We start from the raw sequence: 18,607 nt of genomic DNA on the forward strand, positions 1-18,607 counted from the left end.
GTTACATCATTAAAATGACGTTTGCTTTTCCTCTGAATATACTGATTTTTTATACTGTTACATTGTTTGGCCTATAACACCGTCTCATCACTAAAGATGACAACACATTGGTTTCAAGTTGTTGTGGCCGAGTGTTTAGGCCCATTGGACTTTAAATCCACCCGCGCAGGTTCACATCCTTCAGAGGTAATACATTTATTTGCATGAAGCAAGATGTCGTCACATTGGCACTTCCAGAAGAGATTGACAGTTGAGGAAACACTCTTTAACGCTGTCATGTAGAAAGATAGAAAGTAGTTCTCAAAGAATAGTCTGTGGGTCTTTAAATGCACCACAAACACAACTCCATTCACCTCCACTGTAGAGGTGGAGGCAGAAATCTTAGAAATCTCTAAACCTGTGAAAATAAAACTAGAGCTTTAGTACTTAAAAGTGAAACATTAAGGATTAAGATTTATTCAATATTTTCTCTAGATATTCTCCAGTTAAACAAGATGATATTTTGTTCCTATTATGTTTTGAGCCTAATTCTATATTACGTCATCAAACTGAGGGCTCATAATGTGTATCTGTAATCTGTTAATGGTATTTGGTAACCTACCACCTCTGGCAGTCATTCACTGCATCGCCCTAAACAATGGTGTGTGAGAGAGAATGCACACACTTACTATAAATACATACTACAAATATTAAGGGATTCTGTTTTAAATGATCTTTTCTTGTCTTTTTGAAATCGTTAAAAAACAAATAAATGTTGAAAACAAACTCATGTCCATTTCTGTGTATCCTCTAATATGGGATTTCCTGTCCGTAGTCAAAACTATTTTTAATTATTAGAAACTGTGGTTCAAACGTTCACCTCTTGTTGAGATTTTTTGTGAATCAAACTGAGAAAATGTCACAATGTAATTTGTATTAATAAGAGCTCAACAACGATTTAGGCTTGAAGTATTCTGGGTCAAAGAATGGAAATAGAGATTATCATTTATGTGACTCTAAACTTCCCACTGAAACCTTTAAGAGTACAATTCTACTAAACCCGACCACTGTGATGTAACTTTATAGTTATATGTTTATCTATACTTGTAGTATGTGATTAATCCTGGTTATTACTGACTGATCATAATAAACACACTGTGGTTAAAGTGTACAGTAAGTAATCAGTTTTCTCCAGATGTGCTGAGTATCAACACAAACACAGTCTGTAGCTTCATGTGAAAACTAGTTTATTAAAGACGAAAGCAGCTTCAACACAAATATATAGAGGATGTTCATTATGTGAGCACACAGATGAAACTTATTAGAAGGATTCATTCATTGTTGATTCAGGTTTTAGGTTGATTTGATGAACTCCTTGAGGATGACGGAGCATGCTACCATGTAGAACCGGACTGATGGAGCTGTGACCCTTTGCAGACCTGCAGACTTTGTGGAGACCTGGAGTCCAGCTGGATTCTGTTTGTGATGACGGACAGGATGAAGTTCAGGACAACAAACTGTCTGTGATGCTGCTGCAGATGAGGACACATCTGGAGCTGCTCGTCCTCACTGGAAACAGAATAAAAATATACGTTTTTAAATGGGAGGATGAGAGGGAAGATAAGGAGGGCAGATAAGAGAGAATAACAGTTAATTATTTCAGCAGTGGCTTCAAATAGAAGTAAAACATCAGAAAATAAATGTAAACTTACCTTTTTAAATGAGAGGGTTCACAGTGCTTCCTGTCTCCTTTCCTCTTCCCTCTGCTGGCCTGGTCTTGTTTCCTCTTCCCTGTGCTCTCTCTAAAAGACAAAAGAAGACACTAGAGGAGAACATAGTTAATAAACAACTTCAGCAGTTATTTAACTGTATAAACATTATAATAACAGAAAATAAATGTATAGTTATCCTTTTTAATGAGAGGGTTCACAGTGCTTCCTGTCTCCTTTCTCCTCCTCATGTCATTTCTCCTCCTCTCTCTAAAAGACAAATAAAAGATTAAAGGTAAAACAACACTAAAAAACAAAACCAATTACTTAAAAAGAAGAACTATTAATAAGACCAAAATTCTGAGAACAACTTAGAATAAATATATATTTATATTTTGAAATTAGATGGTTATCTCGTCTTCTTCCCTAAAAGACAAATAACAGATAACAGTGAGTTACAGTTCATAACTTTAACTGAGGTAAACAGAAGAAATATTGATCATTAAACATGTTCTGATAGAAACACTGAGTTAATGTGTACTTATCTTTTGAAAGATGAAAATCTCTCTAAAATACAAAAGAAAGACAAGAAGAATAGTTAAAAAACAACTTAAGCTAAATTATTTAAGAATTTTGATAACAAAAATAAATGTATATTTATCTTTTTAAAGGAGAGGGTTCACAGTGCATCCCGTCTCCTTTGGTCTCTCGTCTGGTCTCGTTTCTTACTCGTTTCTTCTTCTTTTGTCTTTTGTTGACAGTCTCGTCTCGTCTCCTCGTCTCTGAAAGACAAATGGAAGAAAAGGAAATATCAGTAAATAACTTCAGCAATGAGGGAAACAGAAGAACTATTGATCAAATTTAGAATTCTGATAATAAGATGAATAAATGTTTACCTGTATTTATCTTCTTAGATCAGAGAGTTCATGCTGTCTCGTCTCATCAAGTGTTTGTAATATTTTGGGACATCTCTACTCACCATGAATATATTTCACTTTTAGATTGTCTGTAAAGGACTACTTACCAATCAATTCACTGTTGGTGTCGTTGCAGAACAAAATGGATCTTCATTTAAAAGTCTAAATGTCTCGGCTCCCAGGTTTCCATCCTTCACAAGCAGCTCAGTGTTCATCAGCTGGTTGGTCCAGTTAGCTGGGAGAGACGTGCAGGTAGAGTTAATGTCACCACTGCTTTCTATCAAGCTGTCTCTGTCCTCTCCCTCGTCTTCTATCAGTCTGTTCTTCCTGCTCATCCTGTCTGTCATTGGTGGATCACTCTGTCCCTGCAGCTGTGTTGTTCCCTCGTCTCACTCTCTTTACTCCCTGAAATCTGAAGCTTGATCTCAACGGATGATGAGTCAGCAACAATAAATAAATTTAGGTTGTTTCAGGAAGTGAGTTCCCCGAAGCTCCTTTTAGTTTCACCATGTCAGACCCACAGGCCAGCTCCAAGAAATAAAGAAAGGTGCAAGACGCACCAAAAACGCTGACCTGTGTGTTAAATCCATGATGACCAAACTATAAACAAATACTTACCCTCAGACAACCATATCGTTCATATGGTGCAGAATGTCCACATGGGCCCCGGTGCAAGACGCTACCAGGGGCCTCACGGGCCCGTCAGACGCAAAGGCCGGTCCTGAGGAGTAAAAACCTTAAACTCTACATATATTTAAAGGTGGACAGACCCCGGTGCAAGACACTACCTGGGGTTGCCTCAGGACACAAACATCGTCTGTGTTATGAAGGAGGATCCTTGACAAGGAATCCCTTCAAGACGTCCCGTCAGACTCTGAAGCGTTTCTTTGGAGGAGACTGGCGGCTGCTGCTGTCCTTCCTCTTCCTGCTCTGTCTTCGAGTTGGGGCTAACCCCGCAGACGCGCTAGTAAATCGACAGAGGGCAGACCCAAGAACTTGTCCATCTTCTCTGTAGTCGCTCACTCTCCAGTTGGTCAGTACGGGGCCGTCAGAGTGGAACACAGGTGAGATGACTCGGGTCACAGTCCTGCCGTCAACCTCCATGTGTCGGACACAGTTTCTTCGGTCCGCCTTCAGAGCTACCAGATCCGTCTTCTCAGGGAGAGCTGGAGTCCTTATTACTGGAGTAGTAGAACTGGAGCCGGCAGTGGACACCATAAGACCTGATGGGGCCTCCATCAGAGGACACGGGCGGCGTTCTCCCTCTGCTCCACTTGGACGAAGGGCGTGGCCATTAGTCGAGAGCGGTAGCTCCCTCTGTAATGGATTACAGGATACTCTGTGGAGCCTGTAATAAGGTTATGATACAAACCCAAGATGGACTCCCTCATGGAGTCGATGGTGGTGCTGCTCAGGGGACGGTTCCTCAGGTTGGTAAACAGCAGCTGAAGGATGCGTCCTGGCAGAGGCATGGCCGCTAAAGGGTAAGTCAAGAAAAGGAAAACATGAGTCACATTAGTCAGGATGACATGATGAACTAAATAAAACGCAGATTAACAAGTAAAAATAGCTTCAAAGTACAGTTCAAATGTTTCCCACAGAAGAACATAAAGATTCACAGCAGGTCTCAATGTGGAAAACCTAATTCATTATTATTTATGTGGTTCAAGTCCAGCAAGAATGATGTGAAAACTTAACCACACATCATTACATGAAACAGAATTTAATCCAATTTCTGGTTATTAACATTTTGTGAACATTAAAAATGTTAAACATTTCTGTTACATTTTGACACATTGATATACGAATAAAATGTTTAAATATCCTCCAGATTAACTGCAGGCTCCTCGTACAATAACCAGACAAATAAAATGTAAATTCGATACTTTTATTTATAATCAGATCAAAAGATGAAAATGCACTTTCCCTGAGAGGCTGCCGTCTTGTCTAACATTATTCATTATCTTAATTTGTGGTTTAAGGCAAAAAACACTTCTAGCACATTTCAAGGTACACATGTCAACGGCTGCAATTTAGAGCATTTTTCAAAAAATGGCCTTTCAATGTTAAACTCAAATACCCTAAATCCCTCAAAAAGCACATTTTTCTAAATGAATTCTTCAATATTAATACTTTTTTCACCTTTAATGTTCACTCTCAGTAAAATCCATCGTTTATAATGATTTTATATCGAGAAAAATAAAACAAGTTTAGCTAGCTAATTTAGCTAGCTTTTATGCTGTTCTGGGGAAATATTTTCAACCAAACCCAATTAAATCCTCATATTGATAATTACTAACATGACATATGAATATGTACTTGTTTTAAAGCTTATACTAGGCTCTCTCTCATGGTGGTAGAGAGCAGACATGTTTAAATGCAGACTGGTCTCAGGGCTTCACCATAGCGGTCCTCCAGAAAACGGAGGATGCCGATAGTCAGCAGGTACTTCTCTCGCCGTAAACCAGAGGAGGCCATGTTTTGCTCTCTGCTACAGCTGCTCTCTCACTTTCAGATGTCAGGAGTTCAACACAGATGTTTTCTTTTTCAAAGTTTTCACTTTCCAACAAATCAACACTTGTTCACTGTCAGCGGTCAGGTGCAGAATGAAGTTAGAACTGAGTCCTCAGCGTTAATAGGAGCAGCCAGAGGCGTCATTATCACCATGACGACCTGAGAAACGCTTTATTTATTTATATGACATTTATTGTTTTTTATAAATCCTTTTAGTCATAGTTATCCTATTATTATTACTATTATTATTATTAATATTATTATTATTAATATTATTATTAATGTTATTGTTAGCGTTGGTCAAACTGGATTCTGTTCGTGTTCAGCCTACATGACGTCTCGAAAGTTACTTTAGAAAACAGATGAGACAACAACTGAAACGTGTTTTCCTTATTAATGTGTGTTTAACATTAAGTTTAAGAACTGTAAGAAGGTTTCTTTAGTTACTTTTGCAGTAATCCTTCTGAGGTTTGGAGATTTACTTCACGTAAAAGCACAGATCAATTAATTATAGATCCCACGTGTCGGAAGACTAAATTATTATTATTATAAAACGTTTTGAGGCATATCAAAGTGAAAGAAACATCGAGGTTTTTTTCTCGTTTCCGTAGTTCGCTCCTTAAAACAACGAGCCTTTATAAATGCGCATTAAGGTTTGTCAGAAGACGGAAACACAAACAGACATGATGCACATGGAGGAAACTTGTGTCTCCACTATTTGCTCGCATCAGTGCTTTATGTTGCCTTCCTCTCTCTGTCTCTCCGTCCCAGTTTGTTTGACAGAAAAAAACAGTGGGCTGAATACATAAATAAATCCTAAAATAAGTAGATTAATTAATAATTATTGTATGAAATTAATTAATTCAAATTGGTAATTGATCAGGAAAATAGTAAGGGAAATGTAAGGGATCATTGAGCTCTATTATTGTTATCATAAAATCTTTCACTTTTGGCCTATACATATTTATTTCACTGCAGTCATCTGCTTGCTCATCAAGTTATAGAGACTGAGTGGTTCAGGTGGTGGATCTGAAATCCATTGGAGCCTCCGTTGTTTTGGGGTGGAGGCTGAAATCCTTGACGTGGCTATCTCTAATCTTGGCCAAACACAACACATCTATACTGTTTGAAGTGAAAATCAATCAGCATTTCCAGAAAAAATTCAGGACCAGACCAGTTAAACTCTTATTGTGTAAAGATGTGGTTTATCTTGAATGATTAAAATATGTCAGAACCAGAATATCTGATGTGTTTTTCTGATTATTTACTATGTGTAGCTGATATTGTGGAGTTAAAGCCTAAATGTGTGGAAGGTTGTGGGTTCAATCCTCAGAATCTCCCTGAGGTGAAGGTACTACAAGACCATAAAATCAATAACCATAGTGACACATGGCCTTGTAGTCAGTGGGTGAATAGATTCAACAGGACTTTGTCTGAGGACACAGCTGAGTTAATTCAAAACAGTGTCCTTTCAGTGATTGGTCAGCTGGAAAACCAGGAAGAAGTTCATACTGATAGTTACCATCAGCAGCAGGTTGACAGTCAGTGCAGTGCTTTTATTATAAAGGTCAGAGGTCATTCTGGACCTTGAAAGAATTGTGTTTTTAAAATGATGTTAAATAGTGAAAAGAACAATTCTGGGATACAATGAAGGATCAGAAATAATATTAATAATAAGTTTGAAGATCTTCCCTATCTATTGCAGAATGAGGTAATTATCCTGATTGCATTTACGCCTCAAATATCATATAAGTGATTTTCATTTGTGAAGATTGTCGTGTTGTTTGTTGGCCACAGAGTTTATTTTCTGCAATAATCCAAAAATCCAATAGAAAACTCTCAGGGGACCAGTGAGAGGTTAACTTTTCAGGTCGGACGACAACAATATGTCTCCCTTCAGCACTTTACTAAATGGGTGTCTGTGGCGACGTTCCCTTCAAAAATCACCCGTTTCAATCATCCATCGGTGACTGGTCCGGAAGAGAAGGTAGGGGGAGGTAACGCAATAGACTCACTCTTGGACTCACTTGCTTTTTTAAGCGCTGTTCTGCTTTTTTTCGGGTCTCAGCTAGCATTGTGGGTAAACGACTCGAAAAAAGCGATAACTACAGAAAAGACAAGAGCAAATCAAATGCCAACTGATTGACGTCACACAGGTGACACTGTTTGGATCTCTGGGAAGAGTGATCCAAAAGTACACCTGTATTTACTGCTTAATTGCCCCTTTTTGGATGGCAAAGAGAACAAAATAGAATATATATTTATATATAAATAGAGATCCTTGAAATCAAAAGAAGAAACAACATCTTAGCCTTAAATCTTTTGTGATGAAGATGGTGAAATGGAAAAGAAAACTTAATGAGGTGCTTTACTCTACACAATAACCAGTAGCCTATTTGCCATAGATGGTACTATTGTCTTATAAAATATATTAGCTCAACCTCAATAACAATTTCTTCTCTCTGAGCTACTCCCATAAATGTGTCTCATGACACTGCAGTTATCGGTTTATATTATGTACTAAACCTACTCCTACTGTATATGTGCTATCAAAATTCCAGCACATGCTCACTTAAAAATGAACAGTAGTTCATTTTTTGTTATTCAAGAACGTATCCCATCCCACTTCAGATCTTTATTACAGTGGAACCCCCCCGATCAAGATTTTCGGTTATACCACAAAATTTCAGATCATTTGATCACTTCTGTACTGAAAGTTAAAAAATGTGTCAAATGGAACAGCTTCTAGAGGAAGGTTATGAAGTTTATTAGAAATAACAACAGGATTGGAATCAAACAAAAACAGCACTGAATGACTGTTTAACACTTCAGATCTATGTCATTACAGGGTAACACACCACACCCCCCCCCTCCCCCTCACCCATCAATCCCCTAGTTTTCAGACAAATAATAAACCTAAATCTAATTGTGTAGCTGTGTATTCTGTGTCCATCTTCTTTCACAACAGTCCCAGTTTGTATTCCACCATCATGTGTGGCTCGCCCATCATTTCACTCTGGGCTGGATCTGCAGAGTAAGATCAGGTGGTTAGATATCATATTCAGACAGTTGTGAGGATGGTTGTGTAAAGACTAAGCTGTGATGTTCTCACCGTTGAGGATGTCCTCAAAGCCGATGGACTCGTCATTTCCTCTCAGCGTGTCCAGAGCGAGGTTTGAACTCTGTAAGAACGGCAGACGCTGGATCTGGAAGGAGGAGGGTTCGACGCCAAGAGTAACAGAGAGATAAGAATGACTCTCAAACAATAAACATGGAGAGAGGAGCCAAAGGAGGAACTGGGGAGGTGGATTACTGGGACATGAAGCTCGTGTGTGAATGAACACAATATGCAGCGTGTTTGTGTGTTACCTGTCTAGCTGCCCTGAACTCCATCTGCAGTTTCAACGGAGCATGAAGACCCTGGATGTTTCTGAGTGTAGAGAAATTCATCTTGTCCTGGTTTGGCAGGAACTGCACACAGCAGAAACACAATAAAATGTTGAGTATCCCAGGAAACAGTCCTGAGAAAACATCTGATCTAAATGAATTGTGGAGGAACGCTTATTCTTCTCTAACAATTCAGATTACTCACATTTTTCTCCGACAGCTCCAGTGGGTGGCTTGGTAAAAGCTCATTTTTTACACTGGTAAAGCTGTGTAGCAAAAGGAAAAATTAGAAGAAGCAGGTGAAAATCTGTTATATGTACATAAGTAGTGAACACACAGCAGCTTCTCTTGACAGAGAAAGCTGTCACAGAAACTACATCACTGAGGTATTATGCTAATAGCCTGTATTTGCAACAATGTTACACAACATACACACACATATATATATATATATATATATATATATATACACACACACATATATATACACATACATATATATACACACACACACACATATATATATACACACACACATACATATATATATACACACACACACACACATATATACACACACACACACATATATATATATACACACACACACACACACACACACATATATATACACATACATATATACACACACACACACACACACATATACACACACACACACATATACACACACACACACATATATATATACATATATATATATATACACATACATATATATATATATACACATATATATATATATACATACACACACACACATATATACACACATACATATATATATACATACATACATACATACATACATACATACATACATATACACACACAAACAAAGAAATAAATATATAGCCTATTAAATTAATTTCTTAAACTGATAACTATAAACACAAAGATTTTAAAATCAAGAGAGTGATTAGGAGGATATTTTACAGTTGAAAATCTGCATGACAAACTGTAATGGTAATGCTGTTTCTAGGTTCTAGTAAGGCGTTTCTTATTTGTTAAAAACATGCAAATAAACACTGCCACATTAAATGAACAGTTATCCAGAAACAATGTTGAATTATGTTTTATCCAGTAACCAATGTCATAGTGCACACATACAACTAGAACCACTGATGTAGCTGTTCATCTGTAAGGTAGGGGAACGTGTTAGTTGTCCACACAGCACTAGGCTACAACAGGGTGACTGTATTCGTCGCAGTGTCTCACCCGCTACGCAGAGAATCCTGAACTCCATACGCTCCCTGCGGACACAAGCCTGCCACAGGTACACTGTCTCTGAGCTGAGAGCGGAGTCCTCGGGTGTTCTGGGACACACAAGAAGGGACACAACAACCATCAGCAACTGGTCATACTCAGTTCTCTTACTTCAGTTACAAACATCAAATACTGAAGCAGTATCCACAGCTAAGCGCTGCTAGCATTAGCTGGAGTGACTAATCAAATTCACAACTAGCGTTACTAGATTTCAGGGTTTCCAAAGACAGAAGGCAAAGATGCGAGCAGTTGGAATAAATACATGTGCACCTATGAAAACAGTATACTGTTCACAGATGTGGTAACGATAGCGTACATTGTATTATATTAGATAAGAGTGCAGCCGTACCATTATGATTCCGTCTGTTCCACTTTCTTTTCGATACTTGAACATCCGGTTGGGTCGCGTTTTGATGACGACACATCCTGTACAAACCAGTGTTGTGTGCAATTTGCTATTTTAAAGCCCGTCGTAATATGCATCCGTGGACGTTATGCGTACCCCATTTGGTTTATTTGTCATGTGTTACCGTTTGTTTACTTTGACACAACCTGAAAATAAAAAAAAACTATCATACACTAGACGTTGGTAGGTTATATGAGATTATATATGGTACGTTTTACATGGTTGTCGTAAGGGGGTATAGCTCAGTGGTAGAGCATTTGACTGCAGATCAAGAGGTCCCCGGTTCAAATCCGGGTGCCCCCTCTTTTTCGTGCATATTGATAGATGATTCCTGGTAATGATTATGCCCCTGTATCATCTGCATGAGGCATTTACCAACACATTTATTAAAGCATGTCTATGGTTACTTAACAATTTTAGAAGAAGGCATTAAACATATTTCACACACAAAGGAGTGAAGCTGGTAACAATTGTTATAACCTTCTTTTTATTCCACTTTTAATACAGAGATGGAAATATATTTAATTTATAATATGAGCAAAGTATTCAAAGTTTATGTTGGATATGTAGCTACAATCTTTGGCAAAATTCTAAATATATACAGACAGAAGCCTTTTAAACATACAATTCTTTATTTTAAATAAAATGATTGCCAGAACAGTAGACACATACTGAAGTCTCTGTATTTTCTATTTTTAACAAAATGGATCTAGTTAGATGTCACAGAGATTCAATAATAGATTTGTGGATTCTAAGAGTTCATCTCACAAACACACTCACTCTAATGATCCAATAATTATTTGAATAAAGTCCACTTAACTAATGCAATAAAACACATCACCTTAAAATAATCCCATTTATCATACTTTATTATTTTAAAATGATTGCTGCATCATCAATAACTTAATTGCATAGATTACGTTTGCAGTTCTTCGGAACTGGAAATTAGAATTCAACTGGTTTGTGTCCCATCTTCATCTTCATCTTCGTGTTCCTCCTGTTATGGAGATGAAGTGTGACTTTAGAAAATGCTAAAATGTTTATAGCTACACAATTTGCACATTAGCACTGGGATGATTATGACATGGATTATTTTATTCGGTTTTACCTTACTGTCTTCATCAGCCACTGCAGCAAACTCATGTGGATCTAACCTGGCTGGATATGGATGAACATCTGTAAGAGACAGAGGAGGGTAAGAGAGGGATAGCAGGAAGAGAGAGAAAAACAAAAGAAAATGAGAGTAGATCAGTGGCAAATCGTATGTAAACAAAACCATGGTCATAAATAGGTTTTGTATAAACAGTAATGCATAATATTACATACAGTATATATAACAGTGGGTGAGATATACACTCATGGATTTTTTTAGTGAACTTAAACAGCAGTTGGCATTATAGCATAAACTTTAAAGCCATGAGTAGTAAGTCATTTCTGTTGATGCAAAGATTTGCTGCCAACACTACAAATGTTCACCTTTGCGTGGCTCAGAGGACTGACTGCAGGCCAGACACCTCCACTCCTGCATGTACCTGCACAGGCAAAAGAGCAAACTATGTTACAAAATAATAAAGAATTTGAATTAAAAGCAGTGTACTAGCTGACAGCGAGGAGGGGATCTTACTCCTCAAAGTTGAGAGTGTTGGTCCAGGCCAGCAGCTCATCCAGCTCACATTCTAGTATCTTTTCATGTCCCCTCTCCTGAATGGCGTCCATCACTTCCTGGGCGGAATTCACGACCAGCTTTGCCATGTGTCGTTGCACCGGGTGAGTCTGCAGACGGCCCTGGTTATACCTGTAAGTAACAGAGAGAGGACATACACTCTTATACACGGGACTGCACATAACCCTGCATCAGATGTGTGTTTTCCACATTTGACTGGAATTTCTTAATAAAACACAAGAGACACATACTGAGGCTAGCATTTACACTTACCCTGTAATCACCACTTTAGGCTACAGCGGCCGTTGCACTGCTAAAGACTGCTTTAAAGGACAGACACATATATAAAACTCACATCTGCTTCAGCCATTCTACTTTCCTCTTCTTCCGCCACTTGGCTACATCCTGCTGCCGCTGCAACCTGGAAAAGTGAAACTCCATTTTTTTGTGAGCACCGATCTCTGCGGGCTCACTCATGGGAACCAACTAGCAGAGAAAAAGAACATAAAACTGACTTTTAAAAAATCTGCTTTAAGAGTCTGACAAGAGAATTTACATCTGGCTTTATTTTATTGTTAAATAAACAGTTTGTAAGAGCATATAATCTATTCATAGAGTGTGTTAGACTCTTGGGACAAAGGGCAAAAGTATACCTTGTATTGGTGGTGCATAATTATTTTTGTACCAATATTTATACAAATAACAGGCAGTAGAATTTTTTTTTATCTGACACATATTTCACCTTGATATAGAAGAGCCTCCAGCTGTTATTCTCCATGCGCTGGTACCATCCTGATCTGTCCTCCTGCATAAGAGGCCAGCCATTGTTGGTCTGCTGGACCACAGGCTTCTTAAGGCCTTGCTGGGTGTAGTCCCTTGGGCTGCTGGCACACACGTCTGCGATGGGTCGATGGGTGAAGATCTTGTAATAGATGTTGGGAGGAAATGTAATCTGAACACAAAGGCACAAGCAAGATGTAAGGAGCTATGTCTGCATTATCATAACCACATAGCTGTTGGGTGATTAACCAATATTTCCCTTTTTAGGTCCTACCCCTCCAAGTCGAAATCTTATGAACACGCCAGCAGCAACATCCAGCAACTCTGCCTGTCAAGGGAAAATCGAGTCTTAACATTTCTTTAGTTATATATTTTCATGTTTTCAAGAGTATTTCTGTTACCTCTCGAGGATTTACAGATTTGAGGATCGCCTGGGGATCCTGCTGTTTGCAACGGCTAATAAGCTCTTTAAAATACTTGAAGACCTCTCTGTTCTAAAATTTGGATAGGAAAAAAATATTTAGTTTATGCCTGTTTGCTTTAATTCGTGCATGTACAAGAGTGTGTTTACCCACAGCAGCAACACCCACCACATATCTTCTCCAGGTCTTTTGAATTATTTTGGCTGCTATCTGCTCTAGTGTCTCCTGTTGGGGCTCCTGGGGACCCTCGTCCCATGAGCTGGAGGCATATTGAGATATGAGAAGAGAGAAAAGGATGAAGAGGTGAGAAAACAGACAGTCAGCAGTATCAGCATGTCACTTGAGTAACTTAAACTTTGAGTAATATCTATTGTGAGGAGCCCTGTTTTTATGACAACTGGCGGTGAAATGGAACCACATTTACTCAAGTACTGTATTGAAGTACAATCTGGAGGTGTGTACTCGTACTTTACTTAAGTATTATCATCTTCTGCTACTTTATACCTCAACGCCACTACATTCCAGGGGGAAATAATATTCTGCTTCCACTGCATTTATTAACAATAATAGTTGGAAGTTATTTCACAGATTAAAATAACAACACGTGATCATTATATAAAATAAGATTGATTGTTACAGATGAATCTACCCAACATTATATACAGTAATTTTGCTGATACAAATGTACTTTTATCTACTTTTAAAATCAAAATGTTTCTGGTAACGGAGAATGATCAAACTCTGGTTATAATATTTGTAATCAAGTATGGCATCTGAATCTTAATTTAGAAATTAGTAGTGTATGGTGAACCTCTCTTACTGCAGGAAATAGGAAATAAATGCTGTTTCACATTGAATATGTTAGACCAGGACAGGATAACATAACACATAATCATTTGCAGGTATAGGGGCAAAAGAGATGTCTAAGAATAATATATTCATAACTGTTTGTTATTATATATTATTCAATTAATTATTTAGCGTTTGTTGTGTTCATATTTCACAGAGGTCCTTCGTTGATGATGTTTTTTTAAGGGAATAAAACTCTAAGTGGCATAAACTGCAGTAATAATTAAGCTGACTTGGTTTTGTGAGTTAACTTAGATAACATAAGCGAATGGTGAGACAAACCAAACAAAACACAGGCTACACACCGTATTTAACAACCTGCATGGTTACATATAGCTATATATATATATATATAACAGCATACACACTATAATAATATAATAGTAATAATAATAATATTACCTCATGACTCAGCTCTGTAATTTAATGCAGCGTCATATCTTCAACTCGCTAAAAGGAGTTGCCAAAGTATTTAATTAGGTTACTTAGCAACCGAGTGTGTCTGTCTGTTCCTACATTGAGCATACCTACAAAAGTGCAGTCACGTTGATCATATACCTGTTCATTCCCATGTGCAAAAAAAACCCAAAAAAACGTAGGTTACTCACCTTGTGATATTTATTAGTGTCTATTTGAGAATAGTCACAGGGCAGCTATTCGGCTATTCACACCTGGCCAAGTTGAATATGCTACTTAATTTATCCAAAGTTTGCTTGTCAAAGTCTAATTTGTAGAGTTGTACAAACAGCGACAAAAATACATGGAGGGAGAAAGTTGTAGTGGCTGTTTGAGTCAAACTCAGGACCCACGTCAGTGTGACTGGAACCTGAGTCCTGGGAGGAGCCTATGTGTACACTTAATTGACTAATTATTTTCTTTTTTTCTATTATCATAATTTTTAGTTTCCACTCGCAGTTTAGTCAGGTGCATAGCTTTATATAACATATGGGTGTAAATGGCCACATGGGCTTTTCCATCATAGTCCAAATAGTATTGTTGGTTTCTGACCTCTGTCAATTGTGTGGTAATAGCATCTGCTTATATAAATGCTTGTTTTTCAAGGCAACCTCACTGTCTATTACCACCAGGGGCGCCGAAAAGGGGGGTAAAGGAGACGGATTCTAGGGGCCCATGATGGAGGGGGGCCCAGAGAGGCCCCTAATGATGATGAAATTATAATACAGAAAAAATAATGACACTAAGTTATTAACTAACATATAATCACACATGTTTTTTCACTGTCATGCTGTTCTTCTTTCACAAATATGGTTTTTTACTGTCATGCTGTTCTTCTTTCACAAATATGGTAATGATAGTCAAAAATACCATTAAAATGCATAATTGTATGTAAAATAGCATCAAAAAATTTTGCCGCTGTGTTGGGGGCCCTGTAAAGATTCTTTTCATGGGGCCCAAAATCCCTAGCGGCGCCCCTGATTACCACCACAAAGGTTATGCTTTTATTTTGAATCCATAGCCATCTGACATCAGGTGGTAATTTAAACATTACTCACTAAACGCTTTAGAGTCAAACCAGGGCCAAACAACACAATGAATTGTACTGAGCGATGTTTTTAATAAAGAACCATTGATTAGTCAGCGTCTGAGACGAAAACGGACCTGATTTATATTCAGTGCAGGTCAGGGTGAATAAAATAACATTTCTACCTGTTGGCCACTAGACGGAGCTCTTTAATAAGCAACGGTGTGGCTTTTTTTATGGCTTTCCACCACTCACACATTACACATTACTTATTAGCTTATCACTAAATTTAAAGATTTGTAATCTTTAGTGGGTAGCGAGGCCCTCTGCCCCCAACCCACTCTCTCAAAGTGTAATACAGTGTCACCCCAAGGCTGTGGGTGAAAGCAGAGCTGTTGATGTGGTTCAACTGACTTTATGCATATGTGGTAAAAAAGCATACTGGAAATCTAAATCTGAGAGTGTTACAGAGTGTAAAGAAACACTCAAAAGCATGCATGCATACATTCACAAACATACCTAAAGCCTATACACACAAACCATGATCATGGTTTTTCAGTCTTTAATTTTCATTTTTTCAATAAGCATTATTCTTTATGGGAGTGAAATTGAATTAACAATCATTTAAGAGGGCGTGTTGCAACAAAAGATCCTAGTGAAGGAAATAAAAGAACACATGAGGTAGTTTTCATGGCACCAGCCCCTCAAAGACTGACGCGTTTGCAGTGTTTCTTGGCTATATTTAGTCTGCCTGCCTCATGTTGTCAATCAATTAAATGTTATTAAGGCTTGTCACCAACCAAGCAATTGTGCCAAACTGAATCAACCAAGTTATAGCTGAATCTACTCACATATACAATAATACGTCAGCTGTGACAGTTTCAGACCAAACATTTAAATCAAAGGGAAGGTGAATCCACAGTGAGACCCTCTCTCTGTATTTATGAGCTGTTGAATTTGAAAATGTAGCAATTCTTTTGTGGCTCACAGATAACTCAGGAGGTAGTACTGTTTGATGTCCAAACGAATTGTGCTCGAAATTCTAAACCAAAATACGTGGTGATAAGAATTGTTAATAGACAGACGATGTCCATTATGCAAATACCCTGCATTTCCTTTACCAAAGCCTGCGGACATGTAACAAAACTCAATCCGTGCTTCTCCAAAGCAGTAGTCCTCCTCCTCTTTCAGTCTGTTTATTTACTCCGGGGGGAATGCTTGACTTGTCATCTTGACTCTTAACAAGGACAGGCATTTGTATCAGTCTGGTTCTCAGACTTCCAGCCCATAGTGGAAGATAGTATTTTGGTTATCAATCTTTTGTATACAAGTTTAACTAAATTTTGATTTCTGAGTATTTTGTAGACCTTTGGCTTGACTGCCTGGGCTTGACCGACAATTTGTGTTCTTATGGCAGAAGAGGGGGAAGAAGCTTTTATCAGACCCAATTATCCACAGTACACTTAATCTCAGAGTGTATGAGACGAATCAGTTTTATAGAAGTGAAATGAGTGTGAATTTAAATTGGCTTTGTAATAAGCTTGCTGTTGATACAGCTGACATTTCTGTCCTGTGTGATTATGAGAAAACACAGCTCTACTCATTTGTTGATGGCTTTGTATTTTAGGGTAATTAGTTTGGAGTTTGGCTGCCAAGAGTAACAGCCAGCCACATCATAAACACCTACTGAAAGAGTGCCAATCATATAAACCTGATAAAAAGAGGATTCTTTTTTTAGCTTCACTTCCGATCAAATGTGAACAGATGGAGGAAGAGGTGATAAGAATTTTGTGATCTGCACACACTGAATCCAATATCAGTGCCTCACTGTTCTCCATTCAGTGGTTTGTAGCAGAATGAAAACGTGTATATGTGTGGAATAAGAAATAGAAATTCAAATTGATTTACAGATGTTATTATCTTGTGTACCATTATGCTGCCCTTGATCTGTCCCTGGCACATCCACTGATAAGAACAGGTTGACAAAATTCATATTCATACCACCACAAGTGGTGTCATAATTTTCATATCAACTCTGCATGTCAATTCAATTAGGTGTGCCATATTTAGACAGCCTGCGTGTCACTGAATGATTTCTCTCCTCCTCGCTCCTCATCAGCCACATACTGTAGCTGTGTCATTTCCTCCTTTGATTGCTGATTGTTAGGAATATTTCCTGTTAATGGCTTTTACCTCAGGGCCTGGGTGAGATGACAGCCACGTTGATGGTCTCCCTCAAATGGAGACGTTTTGCCTTTCAAGACCCTCATCAATGTCAAACAAACACAAACGCACCATCAATCACTTTATGAAGGTCACACATTCAAGGGAGAACTGAATTCTTTCACAGATATTGCAGCATTTACGTCACAACCTTAGCTTCAACAGTCCAACCCCCAGAGCATTCCTCAGGGCAGTTTGTTCCTACTGCAGGGCGACTTGTTCCATTCAAGAAAAGGGGGGGGGGGGGGGGACGACGACTATTCATGTCTTAAAATGCAGGGGTTAGTATAAGACTAATGCACATGTTACAAAGGTGACAACACAACTGGAAAAACATCAGTGTTACAATAAGCTTTTGAATTATATAAAGGACAAAATACTGGCATGTTTTTACACAATGTTTTTTGACCATAAAACCCATGATGCACTCATTTAATCTCATCAATGTGTTTATCTGGATGGAGTGAACCTGATAGTGTTAATAAATAAAGTACGTAAGTGCAAATAAGTACAAAAAATATTTTACAAAGAATAGACCCGTGATTCCCAACCAGAGGTATGGGAAGCCCCATACTTCTGCAGTCAATCGGGTACGTGGAAAGATTGTATTATATATAACAAATCATGATTATAAAAATTAGTATTATAATTATTTACCCCATTGACTGTATTTATTGTCTATACATACATTAACCCACATTTGTATTTAGGAGGAAAATAACAACACAAATAGGATAACAACCTTGTGTGAGGCTGATGTTTAGAATGTTTATCATCAAATAACTTGCAAAATTGTGGGTTTAAGGATAGTGGATGTTGTATGCTGCACAGCTTGTTAATTTTTTTTATTATTATTTTATAATTACTATTTGTCTTTATGGGCTAGATAAGGGCTGGGATGGATTTGACATTCAATTAAGGGCTACAATAGGATGACTGCACAGGAGTCAGCTGTAACAACAAATTAAACGTATCAAATGAGCAGAGA

At 38.0% G+C, this 18,607-nt stretch overlaps 2 protein-coding genes and 1 non-coding gene across 3 annotated transcripts; 1 reads left to right on the plus strand and 2 right to left on the minus strand.

Annotated features, from left to right (window-relative positions):
• Window positions 1-7,852: 7,852 nt before the first annotated feature.
• On the minus strand, window positions 7,853-10,206 carry pomp (proteasome maturation protein). The gene is made up of 6 exons (XM_054623197.1): window positions 10,143-10,206; window positions 9,746-9,843; window positions 8,712-8,772; window positions 8,489-8,590; window positions 8,232-8,325; window positions 7,853-8,146 (listed from the first exon to the last, which is right to left on the minus strand). The coding sequence occupies exons 1-6, from the start codon at window positions 10,185-10,187 to the stop codon at window positions 8,079-8,081; spliced, it is 468 nt and encodes a 155-aa protein (XP_054479172.1). The 5' UTR covers window positions 10,188-10,206; the 3' UTR covers window positions 7,853-8,078.
• A 224-nt stretch (window positions 10,207-10,430) lies between these two features.
• trnac-gca (transfer RNA cysteine (anticodon GCA)) lies at window positions 10,431-10,502 on the plus strand. Its single transcript has one exon. It is a non-coding gene; the product is annotated as a tRNA-Cys (tRNA).
• Window positions 10,503-10,674: 172 nt separating this feature from the next.
• c21h11orf65 (chromosome 21 C11orf65 homolog) lies at window positions 10,675-14,320 on the minus strand. The gene is made up of 10 exons (XM_054623410.1): window positions 14,316-14,320; window positions 13,233-13,323; window positions 13,044-13,136; window positions 12,917-12,970; window positions 12,605-12,814; window positions 12,218-12,348; window positions 11,824-11,994; window positions 11,676-11,731; window positions 11,308-11,375; window positions 10,675-11,196 (listed from the first exon to the last, which is right to left on the minus strand). The coding sequence occupies exons 1-10, from the start codon at window positions 14,318-14,320 to the stop codon at window positions 11,152-11,154; spliced, it is 924 nt and encodes a 307-aa protein (XP_054479385.1). The 3' UTR covers window positions 10,675-11,151.
• Window positions 14,321-18,607: the final 4,287 nt, after the last annotated feature.

This window comes from Anoplopoma fimbria, chromosome 21 (assembly GCF_027596085.1).
Source record: "Anoplopoma fimbria isolate UVic2021 breed Golden Eagle Sablefish chromosome 21, Afim_UVic_2022, whole genome shotgun sequence".
In the NCBI taxonomy this organism is placed as follows: domain Eukaryota; kingdom Metazoa; phylum Chordata; class Actinopteri; order Perciformes; family Anoplopomatidae; genus Anoplopoma; species Anoplopoma fimbria.

What these genes read in the sequence shown, in the direction of transcription:
- c21h11orf65 (XM_054623410.1), bottom strand. An exon ending in GGAGGCTCTTCTATATCAAG is followed by an intron (nt 12,349 to 12,604) that starts GTGAAATATGTG and finishes TTTCTCTGCTAG; the next exon opens with TTGGTTCCCATGAGTGAGCC. An exon ending in GTCCTCTGAGCCACGCAAAG is followed by an intron (nt 11,376 to 11,675) that starts GTGAACATTTGT and finishes TGTCTCTTACAG; the next exon opens with ATGTTCATCCATATCCAGCC.
- pomp (XM_054623197.1), bottom strand. Translation starts at nt 10,187, where the DNA reads ATGTTCAAGTATCGAAAAGAAAGTGGAACAGACGGAATCATAATG. An exon ending in GAACAGACGGAATCATAATG is followed by an intron (nt 9,844 to 10,142) that starts GTACGGCTGCAC and finishes TGTGTGTCCCAG; the next exon opens with AACACCCGAGGACTCCGCTC. An exon ending in AGTTCAGGGCAGCTAGACAG is followed by an intron (nt 8,326 to 8,488) that starts GTAACACACAAA and finishes TCCTCCTTCCAG; the next exon opens with ATCCAGCGTCTGCCGTTCTT.